The sequence below is a fragment of the Pholis gunnellus genome (assembly GCF_910591455.1).
Source record: "Pholis gunnellus genome assembly, chromosome: 18".
Lineage (NCBI taxonomy): Eukaryota > Metazoa > Chordata > Actinopteri > Perciformes > Pholidae > Pholis > Pholis gunnellus.
The window spans coordinates 13304139-13329286 of NC_136545.1; the positions used below are offsets into that span (position 1 = coordinate 13304139).

The 25148-nt window shown below is 41.9% G+C and overlaps 1 protein-coding gene across 4 annotated transcripts in view; it reads left to right on the forward strand.

Annotated features, from left to right (window-relative positions):
* Window positions 1–8: 8 nt before the first annotated feature.
* dnm1a (dynamin 1a) overlaps window positions 9–25148 on the forward strand; it is a gene marked incomplete at both ends in the record, with an annotated part of 43606 nt that continues 18466 nt past the window's right edge. For 2 of the 4 annotated variants that reach the window (XM_079179476.1, XM_079179477.1), the window contains 16 exons: window positions 9–169; window positions 9291–9364; window positions 9798–9947; window positions 10119–10322; window positions 10980–11078; window positions 12075–12235; window positions 12380–12522; window positions 12597–12732; window positions 14072–14139; window positions 15326–15464; window positions 19493–19579; window positions 19762–19832; window positions 19975–20026; window positions 20945–20956; window positions 22533–22562; window positions 22908–23021. In XM_079179476.1, the coding sequence (XP_079035602.1) occupies window positions 9–169; window positions 9291–9364; window positions 9798–9947; window positions 10119–10322; window positions 10980–11078; window positions 12075–12235; window positions 12380–12522; window positions 12597–12732; window positions 14072–14139; window positions 15326–15464; window positions 19493–19579; window positions 19762–19832; window positions 19975–20026; window positions 20945–20956; window positions 22533–22562; window positions 22908–23021 (1701 nt within the window). Of the gene's footprint in view, window positions 170–9290; window positions 9365–9797; window positions 9948–10118; window positions 10323–10979; window positions 11079–12074; window positions 12236–12379; window positions 12523–12596; window positions 12733–14071; window positions 14140–15325; window positions 15465–17253; window positions 17393–19492; window positions 19580–19761; window positions 19833–19974; window positions 20027–20944; window positions 20957–22532; window positions 22563–22907; window positions 23022–25148 lie in introns of all 4 variants that reach the window. The other 2 variants (XM_079179478.1, XM_079179479.1) reach the window with 2 other exon arrangements.

Sequence of the window (25148 nt, forward strand, 5' to 3'; positions counted from 1 at the left end):
TCGCAAAGATGGGGAACCGGGGGATGGAGGATTTGATTCCTCTGGTGAACCGCATGCAGGATGCCTTCTCCGCCATCGGGCAGAACGCGATCCTGGACCTGCCCCAGATCGCCGTGGTGGGCGGCCAGAGTGCGGGGAAGAGCTCGGTGCTGGAGAACTTCGTCGGGAAGTAAGTGGCTTTTTTTCCCCAGGCTGCAATGCATGCACGTCGGTGCATCTCACAAGCGGTTCGCAGTCGCTTTCATTTGTACACCTCACGCACATCCCGATCCCCATCCCCCCCCCTTCTCTCAGGCAGGTTTGAATCCGCCACACACGCATCGTGGAAAGGGTTCAAATCGGTTTCACCTTTACGGCAGTCTTATCGTGTTATCACTCTGTCTTCTGCCACAACACCGAGGCGAGGAGATTACTATAGGCCTACATAAATCCCCAGTGAAGTACATCTGTATACTGATGCATTCAGGGAACCACAACTTTATGTTAAATTACTTAATATGATGAACCACCTCTGGATAGTCAGCTTTTAAACTTCACAATTTTGTCTAAAATGACACTAAATTGCAAATGTTTATCATTGTAAATTCAGTGACGTCTGTCACAGAGGCAGGGCTAGTTTATATGCTGGCTTCCTGTACAGCAGATACAGTTGCAGGCAGCTCTGTGGATGTGCTGTTTGTTTCTGTGGCAGTTGTGTAGCCCTCAAGCTGTTAAATCCTGACCAGGCAAGGGTGCAAAATGATTGTTGCTGTGTGTGTGCGTGTGTGTGGAGAGAGTTTTCAGTCTTGCAAACATGCACAGTTTTCAGCTGCTGCTGCTGCTGCTGATGATACAAATCAAAGCGAACAAATGTGAAGTGTTTTGCTGCAGTATGACCTTGCAGAGAGAGAGAGAAAGAGAGAGATAGTGAGAGAGTCCACCTGAGCTTTGAGCCCTTCCAGCTCAGCTCATCCATCTGTCTGCCAGTGCTTATGCTGTAAGTGAAGCTTACTGAATGCAGGCGACAACATGGGTGTCACTGGCTAACTGTTTTGTCAGCCCGGTTGCTTGTGTTTCACTTGATCTGAAGAATTTTGTGGTTTCATGGGCTTTTAATACCTTGGATGCACTGAGTGTGTGATTCAGCAGTATTTCCTGCTTAATAAGCAAGGTCAGGTCAGGTTGTATATCCTGTGGCTCCAAGCCAGCTCAACCCCACTAAACAAGGCAAAATGTAACATAACCCACTGGACAGAGAGGGATCCGTCTGTGCAGCGACTCATTTTTCCCCTTCAATCTATTTTCTTACATTTATTTGACAGTATGGTCAAATAGTTCACCTCATGGCCACAGTGATAATCCACATTTTAACAGGTAGCAGGTGAGGCACGCCCACTGTTTACAAGTCATGCCATCTGCACATGATGCTACCTGTGGAAGGCATATCAGTTTTGCTTATAAAGTTCCATTTATGGGATTTCAAAGAATACTCCGATTTAGCATTGCCCTCCTATAATATTGTTGGACTCACAACCTGGCGCCTACATTACCCACAATGCAATTTACACCGTTGACAGTTCTGTCAGGGCTACAGAGGTCTGGAAAAGGTCACTTCTTTCTAACTCTGCACCTTTAGATGTTTTCATTTTCAAACAGTCTTCAGCTCCCAGCGATGCCTCAAGTGACATCCGTTAAGACAATTCATCAGATATTAGCCAGCTCCCTCTCGAGCTGCAAGAGGCTTTATACAATACTGTAGCCTGCCCCCTAAAACCTGCAACACACTTAGATGTGTCAAATTGGTGAAGTTCCCCTTTAACCAGAAGCTGAATGAGCTTAAACACACACTGAAACTTATAAAACAAAGTCAACTTAAGTGTCACCTGTTTGACAGCCATTTCTTTTAAAATATCAGTTAATTAAAACAAACACTTTGAGGAAACACTGTTGAAGCAATCTCTGCAGGAGGGCCACGTTTTGCTGCTCTCGCCCAGCTGTAGTCATGGAAACAGCTTGTGCCTAATCACGCCGCCTCACTCGAGGGACCGGCGGTTTACACGATCGTTTACAGGAGGTAGAGAAGGAAAAACTGAAATATTACCACAAGGACATTTAACGCTAATAAAGATGTCAAATGATTTGTTTGTACGTGTCAGTAAAACCTGCAGTCTGCATGCTGTCATGCAGCGTGTGCGTGTGTGTGTGTGTGTGTGTGTGTGTGTGTGTGTGTGTGTGTGTGTGTGATGTGTGTGCTTCTCTGGTCCAGCTGCTGTGACGTCAACCAGGTCCTCCCATCCTCCTGCTCCTCCAGTGTTACCTTGCCTGAACCAACACACACACACTTAAAAACACGCTGTATTGAGACTTATAAATGGCAGAGAGACATTTCCGTCAATTATTTCACAAGCTGAGATGGAATTTAGGCAAAAATTAGCAACTTCAGGATTGATATTAAACATTGTTGAAAGGAGTTTACTGTAACTTCTGGTGGACTATGACAAGGACAGCCAACCTCTTAGTAGTAGACAAGCTGTTGTGATAGGCTTTGTAGTATAAGAGTATCCTACATCTGAGGACACGTATTGATCTATTCCCCTTTGTTGTCTGTCCTTCAGAGGTTTTTGATCCTGCTTCCATAGGTTGTCCTCACAGACAGTCTACTGTTTAAAGTCTCCCTTGTTGTCATTGCTCAGTTCTCTGTTTATCACCTCGGTCCAACCTCCCCTTTCTCAGCATTTTCTGTCTCAGTCAGTTTAAATTCAGGTGCTTTGTTGCTTTCAAATATCAAAGTGCTCAACGCCAAAGTAAAGGCATGACGGTTAAACTAAAATGACAGAGACGCAGACACACAGTTATCAAGTCTGCCTTCTGAAACAATGTCGGTCACTGCAATATTTGTCTTCATTCATTGTTTTTTTTCATGCGCTTTCTTGCCTTAGACAATGACAAGTTGAGATGTACTTAGCTGCCTTTGGGGAATGCTCGTATTTCATTTCCTCTTGAATGAATAGCACCTTTTTATTATTTAATGTCTTTGAATAAAGTACGATATGTTCATTTGTTTTTTCGGAGTGGTAGGTTATCTTTTTAGGGCTACAACTAATGCTTCTTTTCACATGTCCCAAGTGAAGTGAAGAAGACATTTCACTAATCTGAAACTGTGCACAACCCCAGATTCCCATCCTGCGTCTGTTTTTTTTTTAGCCTCCCGTGAGTCTAATTAGCACAAGCGAAGCTTTACTGGTCTCCAGTGCCCAACACAGACGGTGCCAGCTGTTAGTGCAGGTGGAGGTGGGGATGTTTGGCCCCATCTTGACATTTGACTAAATTCACCATTATAATAATTATGATAGTGTGCCATTTCATCTTAAATCTAGACAAAACAACAACAACACGGTATATATCTTGAACTAGGTTGAATTAGGTTGTCTTTTGGGGATTTGCAGTTCTAGAGGAAATATCTTTGTAGTAGCTTTTGCACAATATTGTATTCATGTTTTATTTAAACTATATTTTTGTATCAAGCTGTATTTACCAATATTTACCAATATCATAATTCAGAAAATGGGTCTGAAGCATTTTTATTTTTCATATTTGTACTGAAAATGTTGTATTTTATTGATCAGAATGAGTACGATAGAAACAGATACAAAATAAAGGCCGTCACAGAAAACACAGATGAGTGTAAGAGTTTACTCTTCCTACAACATGCAGCACATTTAGCATGGATGATCACAGTGTATGTTCTCAACAGCATGTTTTCTTTTAACCCTCTTTCAGCACCACGGACAGCTCTTTCAAAAACAGCTGATACTAAACCAGCTGCTTCCCCTAAAACACAACAAATACTGAACATACATAGAGGATCACCTTCCAGTTGTTCTCCTTGATTCAAGGGTACCCCAGTCTATTGTCACCACGGTGGATTATAGAAACAATCATGAAAGCCTTTTGTTGATGCGCCTCTGAGCCGAGGTCTGTCTTATTTTTTTAGCACAAATCAATTTATGGTTGTTCAAGTCCCTTAAATGGCTCCGGAGGAGCAATTTTTTGTGTGTAGGGTTCAATAGCTGATAGCGGCATGTAAAGGAGAAATTAGTAAAAAGGTCAAAAACTGTATGATGTTCTCCTGGGATGTACTCCAACACAGGAGGATGCTGCTGCTGTTGCTGCCGCCGCTGCTGCTGGTGTGCAGCTTAGCCGACTGAAGCACTTTTATCATCAGTGGAGGCTGCTGGCACTAGCACAAACCAGGAACATAAAACCACAACACAGACGATTCCAACTCCCTGCTGCCATCACTATTCCAACCCCCGCGCAGAGATTAAGTTAATGATATATCCGGTTTAATGTATTACATAACACAGAGAAGGCCGGAAGCGTTATGATGAGCAGCAGCAGCAGCTTCACTCATGTGAAGGACAAGCACACTGCAGTGCTCCATTAAAACCTTTATTCCTGTCAATTAAAAGCAGGAGAGAGTAGAATAGAAACACAGAGAAGGAGAGTCCTGTACTGTAATGACTTATAGAGGACGATGCTGCGATAAGATAAACTACCCAGTATACAACTAAAAATGATGAGAGAAACACTGTAGGAACCTGTAGTTTAAAGGTTGTGTTGTGAAGGTGGATAGGATGGACGGGATCATTTCTGTGGATTCATCTGAGGTTTTTCTTTTAATGCAACTGTTCAAATCTATTCCATAGTTTCCTGATAGTTTCCTCGAGATAATTCATATTTTATATAATTCTAAACAGTAATTTAGTTGTAATAATAGGGGAAAAGAGAGACAGTGTTCAGTTGTTGCATCTCCAATTAGTTTGTAAAGGCCGGCGTACAACTTACAGTCATTTTTAATGACCAAAGTCGTTTATCTTCGGCTCTGTGACCTGACTGACTCCAGCACTCAACCGACCCTGTAAAGGTTAAGAGGTTCCAAAAATGGATGGATGGATTTATCTTTATCTAGGTTCTTGTAGCCACTCTTTCAATGAAATACTCTGGAAATGAACAACTATTTAACTAATACATCATTTCCTGTCAGTAAACAAATAAATGTTGTGATCTGGATACTTGAAACAGTCTCTGAACATTGCAACTATTTTTCCTGTGACTAATATTAGGGCTGCCACAGGGCTGTGATATGTTCATCATCTATTAATCTGACGATTATTCTCTCGATTAAATGATGAATCATGTGGTTGATAAAATGTCAGAAAATGGTCAAAAAGGCCCTTCACAGTTTGTGGAAAGCCTCACGTGACGTTATTTATTGCTTGTGTTGTCCGACCAACACCCGCAACCCAAAAACATTCAGTTTACTATAATACCAGTAGAAGTGGCATATCCTCAAAATTAAGAAATTGGAAGTTTGTCATTTTATATATATATATATATATATGTATAAAACAATTTATTTTTAGCTCTGATTTGTGCCAAATTATAAAATACTTTGCAGGAAACGTTTTTGAAGTTGCGGCTCTTAAAGTTACTTTTTTAATAAAATCAATTTGAGACTGAACTGAACAGTGTATGGACACACTAAGAGTGAGACAGCAGTCAGTGACGGACAGAAGACGAGAGGAGACCATTTGTCCTGATACTGCTACAGAGGATTATCACTAATCTCTGTTTGGGCCGCAGTTTACCCGCAACACGTCCTCCCATTGGCTCCGGTCTAATCTGGATGTCCACCATCCAGCAACCAGACGTTTCATTGGATATACCACTGTAGCTGACAGCAATATGTGGTCACAAAATTCATCACCAAAAAAAAAGGTCTCATTTATCTAAGAGCCAAACACCGCTGGGAAGGGAAACTGCTTGGTTGTGCTAGTTCATTAATGTCAGAGCTGTTGTTGCTGCGTGCATTAGAGCAGGATTAGATGAGGCTCAATGTCTGACTGTGTCTGGGAATGAGAGGTGATGTGGCACACATGAAGAGACCAACAGAGCAGCATGTTGAGCTTGAGTTGTTGGACTTATTACTATTACATGAAAATGAATAAATAAATAATGACATTTTTATGAAGGGAATAGGGCAGTGTGGGCTGTGTGTGCTGTTTGTACACCACTGAATGTGTACAGGTAATAAAAAAGAAGCAGTGAGTCACTACTCCACAGCAGCTGGCTCCCACTAGATGTGTTTGTGTGTGTGTGTGTGTGTGTGTGTGTGTGTGCGCGCAGAGAATGAATGAATGATTCAGTTACTGAACGTTTATTCAATTCATTATTTTAGTTTCTTTGGAATCGGAAACACAAAATGCTATAAAAGAAATAAATGTGATTGGGACTCGGCTGTGACTCAGTGTGTCTGTGACCTCCCCCGATCCAGAATTATTGATCATTGATAATCAATTAAGAAACTGTTAAAGGGTCAAAAATAACCAGGCAGGAGTGACCATTTTTGGTTAATTCACTGAATGAAATATCTGACAAATCAATGTTCCACATTGATGCAAAAATCATAAAAATACAAAATTGCTGTGAAGTTAAAATAACCAGAAATGATAAAGAATATTTGAGACAATATTAACACCGTGGCAACATTGTATATATTATCATATCAACCAACCCTAATAGACCAAGATAGACAGAGCCGAATATAGATCCATCAAACCGAAGATCTTACCGGATGTTATCATACAAGGAAGTGGATAAAAGTTGTTTCTGTTAGAAGTGAAGTGCTTTTAGACAGACGCGCACTACTGAGTGCACTTATACTGTAGGTAAGTGCTTGTTGAAGGTATCTGGATGTAACCTTAAAATCTCTCTTTGAGTTTCCGTCGCTGTTTGTCATTAATCCTTCTGTTTCATCAAATATCTGCAGTTCTCCTTGTCTGACCGGTTGGCTCTCCCTATGTCTCTCCTCTGTGCGGAGGTTGTCTCTGTTCTTTTGGCAGTCATGCGAGTGGGAGTGTTTTCTTATTCCTCACCTCACTGTGGGGGGATGTAAACACAGGAGGGTGCGGGTGGAGGGACTCTCACCCTCTCTGCAGGATTAGGTAAATGACGAGTGAACGTAAGAGACAGTTTTTCCAGTATTGTGGCAGTGGACATGTTGATCTACGTGTGTGTGTGTTTGTAAAATGCGGATGCTGGCCATGGCTTCTCCTCTCATTCGGAGGATCCTTGTCTTAGCAGTTTTAGGGGAGGATGAGGAGGAGTGAAGTGAGAGGAAGACCTGCCGTCAACGCCATCTGTCTACTCTAAAAGGCATCCAAGTGGGAGAGGGGGACAGCCACACACACACACACACACACACACACAGACGTACTTACACTGGCAGGCAGGTAGACCAGCAGATGGACAGACACACACATGAAAGAGAGAGCAGGGTTTCCTTTGTTGTAAAAGGCTGCATTATAACAACAAACACTGAAACAATAGTGAAGCTCCCTATCGGTGCTCGGGCCTGTGTGGCGGGTGTGGGCGGTCAGCAAACATTAGCTGTGATGTCTCTTCAGGCCTATTCTGACAGTCACACAGTTGAAGCTTGTTTTTCATGTTGTCTCCAATGTATTAAGTGACACACTGCAGGTTGGGAAAGGATTAGGACATCTGCAGAACTCAGCAACCTTGCTGTTTTATGAGGTTATAAATATCTCCTCAATCTTCAGTCCAATACATTTCATCAATGTGTTGTGTTTGATTGAATAAAATGGTCTTTTATTTATTTTTGATTTGACCGTTAGTACCAACATATCTCATCTTATGTTGTGTTTTGAAGAACAAGACGGCTACCGGCTCCAGCTTCATATTTAGCGCAGAGACTTGAGTGTAATATTGATCTTTCTTATCTCACTCTTAGCAGAGAGCAGATGTTTCCCGAAATGTTGAACTATTCCTTTGAGCAGAGTGAACGTATTGTATACACCGTATACACTTAGAAATAATACACAAATAAAATGTATATATATATATATATATATATATATATATATATATAGAGGGACACAGTGACGGTTAGACATGATCCTCATGTTGAACATCTAATTGCTGAATTAGCTTTTTCTGGTTTAGGTCACACAAAAATCAGCTGACTCGTGTATCCAAACTGCTTCAGGCTTTGCTTCAGGTTCAAACAGAGGCCTCATTTTTTTCTTAATTATGTTGTTCAGTTGATAACGCTAACTCAAGAAAAATACATACATATATATATATATATATATATATATAAAGAATTGATATAAGCGTTGTATGATTTGAATACAAGCTGTATGTCGTATGATTACTTTTTAACATGTAAAAGCAAGACAAGCTAACAAATTGCTCTTATGCAATGTTAGATTGAAGACTACAGTACGTGTCTCCAACAGCCCCTTGCTATTGCTGCACACACACACACACACACACACACACACACACACACACACACACCCACACACACACATCATGCCTCACTGAATAAGAACTGTCCAGTCAGCTGGTTGAGGAGCACACAGTACCAGAGGCAAGTTGACTACGATGTTGCATAAGCAGCTGAACACCCTCAAGGAAAACAATGTTGTGTTCATAAAGAAAAATCTGTATTGACACACAGTCTTGTGCGTTCACAGACACACACTTTGCCCCTCAGTCACACACCAGGCCAGTGTTGTGATGTAAAACTGTTTAATTTGTTCTAGCAGGTCTGGTGTAGATGGACAGAATAACGAGACATGAAATACTTATTTTTTTAAATAACTGTTTTATTTTTTTGCCATTTTCACACATTTTAATCGAAACTGCTGAGTGTTGTAGATAGTGGATCAGCTTTGTAGCTTTCTACTTGTCTTTAACTGTCAACCCTTACTGTTTTAGCTGTGAATGTCACATCATCATCTATCATCATATCGGAATGCAATTTATTTATGATACAGTCAAAATGTATTCATAGAGCAAAACAAAATTTCAGTTTCAATATTTGATAGTGACATAAAACTCTCAAGAAAAATCAGGGTTAGTTCAGGAAAACCTTCCGGAAGTTTTTAACATTTTTTTTTAAAATATTTCATGAGGCTTTATGTCCTCCAGTTAAAAAGCACTGCAATAAATCAAAAGGTAATTCAGCCTGGTGCTACCTCAGCTGTTGTGTTAGGATTTGTTGTTCTGCAGCATTGCACTGCTCACACAAACACCCACATATTAACACTCGCTTGTTATTTGTTCATTTCACCTAATTCCATTCTTCTCAAAGCCTCGTGATTCACTGTCACTGACTCATGTTCTGTTGTCTTTTTGTCATTCGGTGATTCACATTGTTGTCCCCCCACATCGTTGTTAGTTTTACTGACCATCTTCCTTGCTGTCTGTCTGTCGTCTTACAGGGATTTCCTTCCCCGTGGTTCTGGCATTGTGACTCGTCGTCCTTTGGTTTTGCAGCTGATGAACTGCCCCACAGGTAAAAACATCTTACCCGTAAACATCTACAGCAAAACCCTTTCCCCTTCAAATAAGTTCCTTTGATTCTTCCTAGAAGAGACAACAGTAAAGACACAGCTTTTAGATGCTACAGGTGCCCCTCTTACCTAATTCTAATCTAATTCAGCATACTTCTGGTGCCACTACAACTAGAGGCTAATAAACTGGGGACACAGCTGAATACATGACATTATACTTCCTGTTTTAATCCCCCAAAACCCCACAATTATGGGAACAGTAGTTCCAAAACGTATAGCTGACTATCCCCTAAATCGAGATATATGATAATATGGTTACAAAAGTGAGAATATCACAATTTTTTTCCAGGGGAAAATGGTTTAAAATTGATCTCTTTCCTTTTTCACACAATTTCAACTTTCATAACATTTTCTTTTTTTAACCGTCTCTTCCAGAATATGCTGAGTTTCTTCACTGTAAGGGCAAAAAGTTCGTAGATTTTGACGAGGTCCGGCAGGAGATCGAGGCAGAGACTGACCGCATCACCGGGGCCAACAAGGGCATCTCCCCTGTGCCCATCAACCTGCGTGTCTACTCCCCTAATGGTGAGACTGACAACGATCTATTTCTACACAGATACTAGTTTGGGGTGACTTGTTCTGCTTGTCTGACATCAATAGTTTATGAACAACCAAGCTCTTTATTTGACAAGAATGCATCTGAAGAAGCTCTCGTCAGTTGGCTTTGCTTTCTCCTGCTCCTTGTTCTCCTCTTAGTGCTGAACCTGACCCTGGTGGACCTGCCGGGGATGACCAAAGTGCCGGTGGGCGACCAGCCTGCAGACATCGAGGCCCAGATTAGAGAAATGCTGATGCAGTTTGTCACCAAGGAGAACTGCCTGATGCTGGCCGTCTCCCCGGCCAACTCTGATCTGGCAAACTCTGATGCTTTAAAGATTGCCAAAGAGGTCGACCCTCAGGGTGAGTATATGCACACACAGACACACACACAGACACACACACACACACACACACACACACACACACACACACACACACACACACACACACACACACACACACACACACACACACACACACACACACACACACACATATTGTAAGTACATATTTAAAAAGGTGCATTTCTGCATTAATTGTGTCATTTCATTTAAAGTTTTTGTCTGTTTGTTGTGTCAATGTAGCTCCTTTTACTGTGAAGCACTTTATAACATTGAACACAAATCAATACTATTTACTGTATTAAAATAAATAAAATGAGGTCCACCTCAACCAGCTACATTCAAATCTTGCTAACACATAAATGCATCCAAACAATAATACACTTTTTAAAATAACTTTTAGTTTTACTAATACTTCTTAGATTTAATTTGAAGTGCAGGACTTTTTCTTGTACTAAAGTATTTTTACGTTGTGATATTGCTCCTTAACTTCCTCACTAAATTATCTAAATATGCTAATGCTAATACGACTATAGCATCGGAATTTATGGGTATTTTGCACAGCATATATTTAAAGCTTTAGAAATGATTTATCTGTTTAGTCTTCGGTTCCATTCTCAGGACTGGTTATCATGGTGGTGTGTGTGTGTGTGTGTGTGTGTTTGTGTGCGTGTAGGTATGAGGACCATCGGTGTGATCACCAAGTTGGACCTAATGGACGAGGGAACAGATGCGAAGGACATCCTGGAGAATAAGCATCTCCCGCTCAGGAGGGGTGAGCCCACACACTCCGACACACTCTACTTCAGGGGACACACAGTGACACACTGTTTCCCTCTTGTGGTGGTGAGGAGATCGTACTCAAAATGTTCAACGCACCAAACACTGGAAAAAACAACAACAATACAGAAAAAGGACGGAGTGATGGAAGGAGAAGTGTGTGATAAAAAACTGTACTGAGTAAGAAATCAAAAGACAGACAGAAAGGTGGAAGAGTTGAAGAGCAGAAGCAGCGAAGGAGGCAAAGAGAAAAGCAGTGTGTTGGAAAAGAGCTTGCGTGTATCTTGCGGGCTGCCCTTTATTGCAATGTGCTGATGTGGGACTTTTCTTTTCCATTTGCACTTGGTTAGGACCCAGGCATGCGCTTTTGAATATTTTCCATGTCCTTTGTGTTTTCTACGTCCCCCTCCTTCTTCTTACTCCTCGTCTCTCTCTGTCTAATCTGGATGTCCACATTTACAAGGCTGCTGGCTCACAGTTGCATTAGTTAAAGAGCATGAAACAGCCTTTAACCGAGGGATGCATGAGAAAACCAAACGGGAGGTGAAATAGGATCCGCGTGACCTGAACTATATTCTCTCTAAAAACTTGGACACACACATTCAGACATGTATTCATTCCCTCCGTTCTCTCCTCTATTCATCCTTCGTCTATATTATTTTTTTTAATCCCATGTCTCCTGAAATGTGGTTTTCCTCAGCTAAACATTTTTAAACACAATTTTAAGTGGTTTGGATAGAGGGGATGTTCATTTTGGGTTTGGCTGTTCAAACTCACTTCATAGGAAATGAAAGAGAGCCCAGCACAATCCCTGATTGCCCTGATGCAAGACTATGCTATCTTCCAGTCAAATTTCCCGTCAGGCCACAAGTATCTGAATCTGTTCCAGTCTGCTCTCAAGAAGTGATAAAAAGAGCTGGATCAAGTTTTGTGCAAATCTCACAACGCTCAGACTGTATTGTAAATGTTTGTGGGACTCTTGTGTGTCCAGGTTACATCGGTGTGGTGAACAGGAGCCAGAAGGACATAGACGGCAGGAAGGACATCAATGCTGCCATGGCTGCTGAGAGGAAGTTTTTCCTCTCCCACCCTGGATATAGACACCTGGCCGACCGTATGGGGACTCCCTACCTGCAGAAAACCCTCAATCAGGTGTGTAAAAGAGCAAGACAGAGTGAGAGTGTCCGTCACAGGCAACTGCAGTACGTCCGTTATCGGGGGCTGTATTTTCCAGCAATCTAATTCAGACATTCCCCATATTCCCAGTGATCTAACTCTGACCTTTGACCTGCACAGCAACTGACCAACCACATCCGAGACACCCTGCCTAGTCTGCGGGCCAGGCTGCAGAGTCAGCTTCTCTCCATAGAGAAGGAGGTGGAGGAATACAAGAACTTCAGACCCGACGATCCATCTCGCAAGACCAAGGCTCTGCTCCAGTGAGTGGAGACAGGAGAAGACTGTGAGATAGAAGCAGACACAAAGATTCATTGATATCTCTGCCTCCCTGCAGGATGGTGCAGCAGTTCTCTGTGGACTTTGATAAATGTATAGAGGGCTCCGGGGACCAGATTGACACGGCTGAGCTGTCAGGTGGCGCCAGGATCAATCGCATCTTCCATGAACGCTTCCCCTTCGAACTGGTCAAGGTGCGTGTGTGTGTGTGTGTGTGTGTCAGCCAGATGTTTACTTGTGTGTGATTTGGTTTGATACTTTTATCTAGAGACTGTATGACAAATTATTGGGGAAAGAATGGAGGATGAAGCTTAAAGCAAGACTGTTCCAAGTTTAGATCCTACACTGAAAAAAAAAAAAGAAAAAGCAGTGACTCCCTACAGAAAATTATTTTTGCAATAAAAAATAAACATCAGACTTGGGCACACCCACCAAACCCTAAACACGTCACTTCTATAGCTGTGCATATCTATGCACAAGAGATTCTGAAGCCCACAAACCCTTTAAAACATTTACCAGACTTATGGGAACTTGTCATATTTTTTTTGATATTATAGCTAGTTTAGTCTGCAGAAAATGGATTTTTTTTAGTGAGTGTGCTGATTCATTTGACGTAAAGCAAAAGTAAAAACTGAGAGAAGGCCTCCCTCAGGTTTTGGGCTTTTCTGACCCAAACATTCCCCATTTCCTCCCTCAGTTTACTTCACTCTCACTTCCCCCACCTCACCTTCTGCCTTTTGTCATCATATTCATCCACATTTTATCCCTCCCCCACATCGTCTCTGTTCACCTTTCACATCATCTTTACCCCCGAGCCTGTCCTCCCTTCATCCACCTCCCCCAGCCTCTCTCTCTCTCTCTCTCTCTCTCTCTCTCTAACCCTTTTACCTCAACCGCCTGTTTTACATGTTCGATCCTCTTTCACATTCTCTCTCAGTCGGCCTGTAACCGTCACTTCATTCCTCTCCCTTTCTTTCATCCACTCCTCTCCTCTGTCCTCTCTCGTCCTCCCTCTGAGGATATAAATCTTACTTCTTGTGACTGAGGGCCTCAGAAAAATCCCCCGTCGGTTTCCCACTGGGAGAACAGAGCAGGTTGCTTCCAAACCAGAAGCTCCACTCATAAAATCATTATGTTTTATGTGTTGGGAATACATGCTTTTAAGGAAATATGAAACTTTGCAGAGGAAAGTGGGAACGAATGAGGTACTTTAAAAATTAAATAAAAACAGATCCTGTAGGAATATAGTAGATCTGCTTATATTTCCTACTTCCCATGATAAAGTATATTCGCCAGAATGTAAATCTGTTTGGGGAGGAAGTGTGTTTACGGTTTGCAAAATAAAAGCAGCGGAGACATTAAAGAAATAGTGATGGACACGTGTTCTAATTTAATGTCTCTCAACGGTTTCGTGTGACTTGTTATTAGCTGACATGGTGTTTGAAAATAAAGAATGGAGGAATTAAGTTGAACTGATTCATGAGGGTATATTACTGTACTTAATCCTCCCTGTGGTCTCTGTTTCGTTTGCAGATGGAGTTTGACGAGAAAGAGCTCCGCAAGGAGATCAGCTACGCCATCAAGAACATTCATGGAATCAGGCACGTCCGCCCTTCAACTCACCCCTCCTCCCCCACTTCCCTCCCTCTTTACTGCACCTCCTTCTCTCTCTCTCTCTCTCTCTCTCTCTCTCCGTCACCTCTGCTGGCCTGACTGCATCTAACTGACTTTGCTTATCTAATCACAAAGACCTCTGTTGAATACTAATGGCGTCAGCACACTTAGAGAAGAGTTGTGATGAGATAGGTTGCACCGTATTTTTCTTTGCGGCCTTTCCATCTGATTTTTGTTTTTCCATTCTTGCTGGTCTGTGCCTATGTTCTTTTTTTAATCATCTAATAAGACAAAAAAAACATCAGGAAAAAAAGAATTTATATTTGTTGCCAAAATGTTTTTAAAATTGTGTTTAGTCTGTCCGAGTCAGATTATGACAGGATGTAGTGAGAAGCAGGAGATATGGGATTTATGGGGGGTCTTGTGCAAAATTTACAAAGAAATGTTTTTATTTATTTCAATGGCAGTTGTTGGTTTCTGTCAGTACTGGTTTTCATACTTTATTTAGCTTATTTCAGTATCAGCGTAGATACTTGTTACTAGGTAGTAATAAATGGTAATGTTCGGAGGTTTGTTGATAACTGGTGGGTCGCATCCAGAGTTACCACCTGAATTTGGTTGCTTAAATTTGAATTTAAGTTAAAAGAAATTCAGTGAAAGTCCATATTCATAGCCAGACTTTTGCTAAAATGGATTTTTGATGGCACATTCATGTTATTTAAATTACCTGGGTCCAGTTCCACCTCCAAAATGTCCAGGCTGTCCTTGTGGTGAGTTGTCAGGGATGTATTTATGCATTTTCTTTATCAAGTGAGATCCCGTCCATCCTCTTGATGGATAACACACCGGCTAGTCTGCAGTGGAAACACATTCTTGAGGGAAAATGGCTTCATATTTGCTGAAGAAATTATTTAAATTAAAAACAGATTAATTGAAATTCGTTCAAATAACTAAACATTTCCCAGAACATGTTGATTTGTATTTCCATTCTCTTTCTCTCTCTCTGTCTAATCTGTGTCTGTTTACGTGTTGGAGGAAAAGCTCAGAAACGGAGAGTAATTCTTTACAATTAACACTCTTCTCTTTACCCAACTCTCCTCCCTCCTTCTGTCTTTCTCTCCGCCATCCTCCTCTATTTTTGGCCCTGTGGCTGGTTCTCTCTCTGTCGGGCAGAACTGGCCTCTTCACCCCGGACATGGCCTTTGAGACCATTGTGAAAAGGCAGATTGGGAAGATTAAAGAGCCTTGCACCAAATGTGTGGACATGGTCATTTCTGAGCTAGTCAATACGGTTAGGCAGTGTACCAAGAAGGTAAAAAAATGATAGAAAACAGTGGATAGCACTTTATTTTTGTATTTTAAACCCTCCTCTGCAAAGTCCCTCTGCTGTTCACTCCCTTTTACTGTAACCACCTGGCTCTCTCCAGCCCTCGTTGTTTTTTTGGACAGCGAGGGGACACCTGGAGTGGCAGGGTGGGCTGCGGTATGACTGCCCGCCTGCCTGCCTGCCTGCCTGCCTGCCTGCCTACCGTTCCGCTTGGGACTGGTTTGGCTGGACAGACTGGCCGTGGTAGAAAGCTGTGTTTAAGAAAACCAGTGTGGAGGCTGAGCGGTCATCAAAATATGGTTGCCCATAAAAGATTTAATGTCAGAGCAGTCTCAGCTCAGAACTTGAGTTTACGAGTTGCCTCAGTTAGGATGATTCGACAGAGTAGATTATTTTACACTGCGTCCCAATTCCACACTATGTAATAATAGTTTCGTCCTACAAGCTGTCATAGTATACTGTTCAGAGGTCAGTGTGCTTTACTGTTTTTAACAGGAAATGATGCAATATGTATGCTAACATACATCAAACGTGTACAGTGCTTCTGAATAGTAATGCCATTTATATTTAAACTAAGAAATGAATTTCCCTATTGTCCTATTTTCCGAAGCCCTGAAAGATATTCTTCATCTTGTGCACACAAGTTATTATCTTGTGTGCACAAGATATTATTTAGTCTGGACAAGACTTTCATCTTGTTTGCACATATATGTTGTGTGCACAACTGAGAGCTGGTATTTATTGTGGAATTGGGACAACTCTCTTGAGGCCGTCTCTATGCAAGCTAACAAACGCCTCTTTGGAGGGCTTTGGAATTTATTTTATTCATTTACTCGAGTAGTCCTCAAGTCAGTCTTAGTTCTACTTCTAGAACCCTGACTTAGACAATCTTTCCACCTATGCATACAAAGTTATACACGTGGATCATCATTCGTCAGTCATTTGGAATACCTGGCAGCGATATTGGATGACCTCAGCGTCCAGACTTCCTTGTGCGTGAGGCCGCGGCCGTGCACCTGCAGCAGACAGCAGCCCCATGACTATTATGTTTTAACTTCAACGGGCCTCAACGCACGCTCAGCTGCGTTGAGGCCACACTCACGATTGTGAGTGTGGCCAAAAGAGAAAAAAAGCAGTCGTCTTTGTCCAAACTGATCCAAACAATTTCAACAGCGGTTGGACTGCAACAACCTGGAGCTGCCGTGGGATAATAAATGTTACGATTACGTTCCCGCTGGAAGCCAGAGGATAAGGAGGGATGGGTGGAGGAAGGGTCGAGACCAGGGAAGGGGGAGATCAGGGCGTGCTGGCTGAACGTTGGGGTGCACAGCTGCGGTCTCGCGGCGCATCGCTTGGAGTTTTTGGCTGGTGGAGTCGTGCAGGCTGGGAGCTCTCTCTTTTTCCTCGTCTTTCTCTTGTCTTTTCTCTCTGTTTGCTCTTTAATGATAGAGAGAGACTCCAGCACTGTCCTGGTGTAGAATGCCTTCAGGGGAAACCAAATGTCTCACTTACATTTCCTTCCTTCTGTGCTGTTTACCCCCCCCCCCCCCAACCTCCATACCTCTCGTTGTCTTTTCCCTCACCATCTGTTTTTACTCCTTTTCTGGTTTATCGTCTCACACCTTCACCTTCTCACTTTTCTCCGTCTGCCTGTTCCTTTATGTCTTCTTACAACTCTTCATTTGGTGCTTTTACTTCTCCTCTCTTTCCACCCTTCTTTTGTCTTCTTTTTATTTTCACTCCTCTCTCCCGTGCCCCCTGCCTATCCCTACAGGACGGGGCTGTTCACCCCTGACCTGGCCTTTGAGGCCATAGTGAAAAAGCAGATCCAAAAGCTGAAGGAGCCCACACTGAAGTGTATAGATATGGTTGTGAGCGAACTCACCTCCACCATACGAAAGTGTAGTCAAAAGGTAAAATGCCAAAGAGAACCAAGGCACTTTCGCTATCTGTTAATCACACAGGTAACGGGTAGCCCGATGGCTGGGCATTCAAGTATTGAGAGGTATAAGAGAGAAAAACAGGCATTGTAATTAAGATGTATCTGTCATTTGTCTTCTCTCAGTTATTGGCCTTATATTGACAAATTGTTGCTTCTCAACCTGCATGTTAGATCATTTTCTTTCATATTTGACCTCTTGGTGTCTGAAATTCCTTTTTGATTTAAGTTCGTCAAAATCATATTTGTTTCTGTCTTTGTCAGTATGATTTAATATAGTGGATTGACCGATTGTGTGGTTCCACTCACTGACCAGCTGACGTATTTCGAGCATCTCTTTATTTCTCTTTTTATTTCTCTTTTGTTCTACCCATCCTGTCCTCTAACCCTTTGAACCGGCTGCTTCCCCGCAAAGCAAATGACCAAAAGACAGCGTGACCTCCTTTGGATTTCTCTTCTCTGTCACACTTTTATCTTGATTTCACTTTCAGAGACATACTGTATTTAAAGATACTGTATAATAATATACAGTGGTTGGAAAAATCCACAAAGGGGTCAGTTTGAAGTCTTCCTCCATCATCCTCTCTCTCATCCCTCCCTCCCTGCTCCTTTGCATTGCATGTCAGTCTGAATCACTGTGAGTGCTTCTGCCTGCTGCCTTGCCCAAACATTTATTTCTCAGTTTTGTGCTTCTGTGTTATTTTTTAAGACACTGAACACATCACCAGACAGTCTTCACGTTACAATGCACCTTTCAAGTAGCACACATGATGCTGCTTTCATCCAAAGTGTGTTGGTTTTGTTTGTAAATGTTTTATTTTCATGTTATTTTCTAGTATTGAAAGGAGTGAATTCATGAGATGGTGGTCCTCATCAAATAAGTTAGTATCAAAAAATAAAAAATGTATGTTAAAACTTCACATATTTCCCAAAATTCAAATGAGTGATTTGACTAAACTGTCAACGAATTAAACTAACCAGGTGCTGTAAAGGTATGCTCTTACCAAACAGAGGTGTAGCTGTTTTTACACAGTGTGCTTGAGCTTTTCTGATGTGATGAAAACAATTAAGAAAACCAAATATATACAGAACTTTAAAAAAAAAAAATCGGTCGATGTGATGACGTTTTGTAGTCTCATTAGGCCACGTGTTAACCACCTTTTTAAGATAATAGATACTAGCTTCAAAATTTGAAACGTTGTTTTTTCTTCTGATGTATTTTCTATATTGTAGAACAAAACATAAAAATCTCTCAAGCTTGTGTTAACCGCAGACCTCATTTCAGGCATCTAACCAAAAACCCATTCAAAAAACTGGTTGACTTTGAAATGAGGGAACCAGAAGTGCAAAAAAAAGCGAAGACATTTCCTAGTTTTAGGACTCATTCCTGCAGCACACTATTCACTATGGATGTTGTCTACTTTGTAATTGAACCAAATCCAGGAAGCAGTAAATCAACTTGAGCACCAGAAGTCTACTGATATCCACTCACCAAAACCATATGACGGACATGAAAGACGCATTGTAACTTGCAAGAAAACGGCGTCGATTTTTCTTTCCTGCGCTGTGATTTTTGGTTTTGATTTTTCTTCTTTCCTCACACTTCTCCAAATGTGTTTGTGTCACATTGGAGGCCCACCAATGTCTGCGTTCGTGGGTTCGCAATGAGCTCATGGAAAAAAAGACCCACAGTGTGCTGGGAAAAAGAAGCTTTTCTGCCAGAAACATTGTTTATTCTGTTTGTGTGGTAATATCACAGACTTTGCACTATTCTACTGCTTTTGTTCCATGTTGGCCACAAATAGACATTTTGCACATAAAATCCACTCTGAGCTCAAATCCACCCACTGGTCAGGGTGTGCAGAGACTAGAGCGAAGTCTGGGATAAACTCCTCATTACATAACCGGGTTTACTTATGTTTATGTAACGTAATTTATTGTATTGGTGGAACTGTGTGTTGTGGTTCAGTGAGATGAGGAATGTAGTGTTTTTTTTTTTTAAAGTCTGTATGTAGATTTGTGATAGTTGGCGTGTGTGTTTTTGCTACCTACCCACTGTGTTCTGTGCCCACAGCTGGCTCAGTACCCCATGTTGAGAGAGGAGATGGAGAGAATCGTCACCCAACACATCAGGGACAGAGAAAACCGCACTAAGAACCAGGTAACACATATATATATACTGTATATTTATATTTATGCTATATATTTTACTTAGGTGTACTTTTCGGTTTCGCACACACAATCGATCTAAAAGCCCAAACCATTGGAAGCTCTAAAATATGTATATATATATATAAAATAAATGGGCATTTATTGATCACAGCTCTCTTTCTCTCTGTTCAGGTGTTGCTGTTGATAGACATTGAGTTGTCTTACATGAACACCAACCATGAGGACTTCATTGGATTTGCCAAGTAAGTTTCTGTGTCTCATCGTCTCCATCATAGAGTGTAAAATACTACAGTCACTGTGGTGTTTAGCTGCTTAGCGATCTACCAGTTCATGTGCAGTGGCAGTGCAGGAATCCAGCTTCTCCTGATGTGTTTTGTTGTGCAGCGCTCAGCAGAGGATCAACCAAATGAACAAGAAGAAAGCAGCTGGCAACCAGGTACTTTGATAACACTAAACATACCATCATGTCCAGCAAAGACTGTCACTTTTATGTGACAGGTTATACTAAGTTTTACAAGTGGTACAGAACAGCTACAAGCACACGACTCCAGACTGAACTCCTCCCGTGTGTATCGTGTGTTGTCCAGCAACATGACATCTGAACTTCAAACAGTTTTCCCCTGAGGCCTTATTCTGTTAGCGCCATAGACTGTATATAGGAAGGTTGGCACTCTTGCCCATGCTAAATTTAGCACAGCTACACAGTATCTTGTTACCTTGGGCAACAGTTCATGTCTTACACAATGCAGCCCTGTACAGCTCTTGTACATGTTACACACTAATGGACGGCAGTTGTTGAATCTTGAAGGATAGTCCCAACAACCATATTAATATCAAATAGAACTCTGGCAAGGATACACAATCCTCAAAAATGTGAAGAATTGTTTAAATTGTTAATCCTCATCTGGATTTTTTATTTAAGTCTGTTTTTTTGTATTTAAGTATGTGCAGATGTGCATGTTAAGGAAGCAAAAGTGGTCAGAATGTTCGGAAATCTAAAAAACTAAAACAAATCACGCAAAGTATCTCACGGTGCCTTTTGTCACGGCTTGACTTTCCACAAAGCCTTTTTTCGGTGTGTTTTAAACGACGGACAGACTGTAAATACGTCACAATATCAGATCTATTACTATACATCTGAGGTCAAATAAACACATTTTGCATGATTGACATTCTACTTTGCCCTCTGAAAGCATTTTCTATCTTATCCACATTTTATTCTTTAGTCGTATCCTCTTCAGCTCTTGTTTTTTGGTGTCTATCATATCTGTTGCCTCCCGTTTCCTCTGAGTGATTTCTCTTTTTGCTGTGTCTTGTCCTCTTTTTCTTCCTCTCTGTGGTTTTTCTGCTCCAGGATGAGATCATGGTGAGTAGTGTGTGTGTGTGTGTGTGTGTGTGTTTGAAGTGTCTAGGTGTGTGTGTGTGTGTGTGTGTGTGTGTGTGTGTGTGTGTGTGCATGTCTGCAGTTAGGCTTTCATGCGTATGTGCTCTTTCTTTTAACGCTCTGCTTATGTCAGGACACATGTGGATGTGTACACTTGTGTGTCTTTTATGTGCGGTGGATTATAGTTGGTCGTGGATTCGTGAGTGTTTGTCTATGAAATGAGCTTCATACCACCAGTACTACCAGTAAACAGGCAGGTGGCTGTGGTGGGGGATGCTTGGCTGCTGCCCTTTCCTCTCTTTTTCAGCTATGTCCTCCCTGCGGGCACACACACTCCCACTCATGCACACACTTACACCACAGGATGACAAGTGTACCGTAAAATGCTATCCTACACGGCATCTATCTGTCTGGTTGAAAGGCTCAGTTTGGAGATGTGACTTCGATACCGAGGCCAGTTTGCTTTGGATGCGATGCCCCCCCAGCAGTCGTTTGAACTAGATGAAGAGAAAGTCACTCGTGTGATCTTGAATTGCATCCAAAGAGATTTTATTTTCTTCAAGATATTTATTAATCTTTTTTTTAATTTTTTTAGACATCACTAGACTTCCACTCTCTATTTTTTTTATTACCTGCCTTTCCCCAATTCCTCCAGAAGGCCAGGGGGAATGAAGACCCGCAGTGTGCTCGACATGTGTCACCTCCATAGTTGTCAGTTGTCATAACAACCCCCCAGGTCGGGGTCGGAGGTTAGGGGCACATGCTAAACAAAGTGGCGAGCTTCACTTCCTGTTTTCAGATGGATGTAGTTGACCCACCAGCTTCTGTGCTCCGGAGTCCAGATCTGAAACGTTTTAAAGATACCAAATACATATGCTGGATGAATAAATAGGGGAATATGTAAAAATTATGCAGATGTGCATTGTCAGGCATTTTTACATTGAATCATTTCGTCTAAGTTTTTGCCTAACCAACCAAATTTAGGGTCTAAGGATAGAGAGTGTTGTATCTGTTCTAGATTTTGAAGCACTCTGAAGCAACTTTGTTATTCTGGCTGTCGACGAAAAGACGCCTGCACACGACTGTTAACTGTATAATTCATTTTTTTTTATAGGTTTACTCTCAGTCTGTCAGTCTACTCTTAAATTAAATGTCAGATATAGAATATAATTTGTAACACTGACGTACAGTGTGGAACTATAACTCTTTTTCTAATTAAACATAAGAGAAATTAAGGAAACACTTAAACAGTGTTTCCTTAGAAGTTTCCTGAGAAGTTCAGCCCTCCGAAGTTTGCTCACTCCACCACTTTTCTTCAAAAAGCACATACAGTATAAACCAGTCTGGCTCCTGCATTTCATCGCATGGCCTCAAAAAGGTTTGACATGGGACCATTCTTGTTGTAGCCTCCTTACTGCCTTTGCCCCCCACCTTGCTTGCTGTCCCCTTTTGCTGCCGTCCCAGCAGCCGGCTTTAATGTGCTGGTACCTGACCAACATTGTGTACTTGGCCTTTACTAAATGCCTTGCGTTGGCGTTCTCTCCACATTCTCATTCAGCCGGAGAGAGGAGTTAGCGATCGGTTCAAGGTAAATAACACAAGCACACCATGTACTGTATGTGTCTTAACAGTTTCTGTTTGGTGGAGAGAATGAAATACAAGAAAGAAAAAGAGTGTGAGGAATGTGTTTAGTCATGTAGGTGTGCGCCACCCTGCTGTTGTTTGTGGCAGTCGCCTCTTATCTCCACTAGAAGCGGTGATATTACATGTTACTGTGCTGCCGCATACATGTTAGCATAGGTACGTATGTGTGTCGACATACGCGGGATGACAAATATGGTGTTAGTGGAACGTATGTAGGAAATGATTTTAGCCTGCTGTATATTATTTACTATCACTTTCCCTTTACACTGTTTGTCTGTGTGTCTCTCAGGTGATCAGGAAGGGTTGGCTGACCATCAACAACATCAGCATCATGAAGGGAGGAGCCAAGGAGTACTGGTTTGTCCTCACCGCCGAGTCCATGTCCTGGTATAAAGACGACGAGGTGAGATGCTGTTCACTCTTTGCAGACTTTTTGATCTGATTCACATTTGCGCTCAGAGCTGCAGGATCGATGCTTTGGATCTGAGCGGCCAAACAAATCTCAAATTCCTGTTTATCTGCTTTGTAGTGTTGTCTCATAAACAAACGGGCTTAAAATCTTTGGTAAAATAATATTACAGCGCACTAATAAGCTTGTTGCAGGATAGTATTTTTTGGCAAAAAAAAAAACGTAATTCGTCACACAAACGGAAAAGAAAGAACTTCAACTTCAGCAAATTACAGTCTAAAAATACTCTCTCATTATCAAGGATAATGGTTTCTTAAAGCTTTTAAAATGTTTGCGTTTCAATATTCTTTACATGAATACATCATTAAAAAAAAACGTTTCATTCTTGAAATTCTATTGCGTGACCTCGCAATAAGTATTGAATTGCCTCAAAATAAATCTTGCCGTCCCTGCGGTCCATAAAGAAAGACTGAGCTGTATTATGATATGACGCAGTAGACCACCACTACGCCCTCAGCTGTGTGTGGCTCGGGCTCAGATAACCAGTTGAGCTAGCCATGGCTGTGCTTCAGTCGGTTTATAATAGGTGTAACACAAACTATGTGCAGGGGTTATGTGCGTGTGTGGTGTATAACACATTTGTCAGGTTCAAATCCTGTGTGGCTTAACAATGTTGATGTGTTAAGCTATAGTATCAATAATGTAGTCCAGGTCTGTCAGTGTAGTCTTAAATTTAGGCTGAAGCATTCAGGGGTTTGCGGAAAATAGCAAAAACACATTCACCAATAAAAGAAACCAAAAGAAATCCAAACTGATCTCATGATCATCCAGTGATTTTCAATAGCTAAATGGTCATATTGAAATGTCAAGAAGCCCCTTTGACTGTTGCGTATTATTATCTACTACACAGGATCATTACACTTCATTGTGATCATTTTTACTGCACAACCTGAGACACCATCAGCTCTGTCTGAATCATTTTAACAACATCACTTTTACTTTTTATTTTTTCCAACAAATTACAAAACCAGGAGGATTATTTCAGTTGGATGTGTTTGTTCTCCACGTGCTTCTCCACCAGAGAGATTCTTTTCCACGTTCTGGTCCACGGTGATTTGACCTGGCTGCTTACTGGGGCAACTGGTCAAAGCGGTATCCCATGATGCTTTGCAGAACTATTAGGAGCTAGCCACAGTCTCACTGTCTCCAGGCCTTCGCCACAGCCGCTCTACTCGCTGACATAAGGGTGTGTGTGTGTGTGTGTGTGTGTGTGTGTGTGTGTGTGTGTGTGTGTGTGTGTGTGTGTGTGGAGAATGAAGAAGGCCTTCGCAAAGAGTCAGGACCCCCCAGCATGTCAGACACCGAAGCTGGCACACACATGTGCATACCAGAGCCCCCTGCCCTGCCCTGTTCCCAATTACACACACACACGCACACCATCACATACACACACATACACACACACACACACACACACACACACACACACACACACACACACACACACACACACACACACACACACACACACACACACACACACACACAAGCTGGTTCTAATAACCTTCATTTCAAAGAAGGGGTACAGAGTAGGAGCGGGACCGGGTTGTAGGGGAGGAGAGAGGAGGAGGCAGGAGCGTCTCTTGTTAGCTGCTTAGCAGCAGGAGTAACAAGGACCATGTGAAGGGAGAGAAAGTGGGGAGGAGAGTTGGGGGTACGAGCATAGAGGGGGGAGAAAGGGCTAGGATGGAAGTTTTGCTTTTATATCCTAATTTTATATATTTTTCCTCCCCTAATTTCCCATCGCTCCCTCCTTCACCCTCAAAGGTTTATCCCCAAACCAGAGGAAACACTTCTTCATCCTCCCGTCATCGGTCTCTTCATTCTCTTTCTGCCTCACTCTTTCCTTGTCACCTTCTCCCTCCCCCCTGTCCCCACCCTCCGTCTTTCCCCCGCTTCTTGTACAGTATATTTATTTGAACATGAAACTGCGAGGGTGTGGGGAGACCTAAAACCAACACATGGTGCTGGTGTTAAAGCTCAGCGCAGAGGCTTAAGGGCACTGCAAGTTATTTAGATAATAAAAAAAAAATGAAACTTTCCATTTTGTTTTCTATCCAA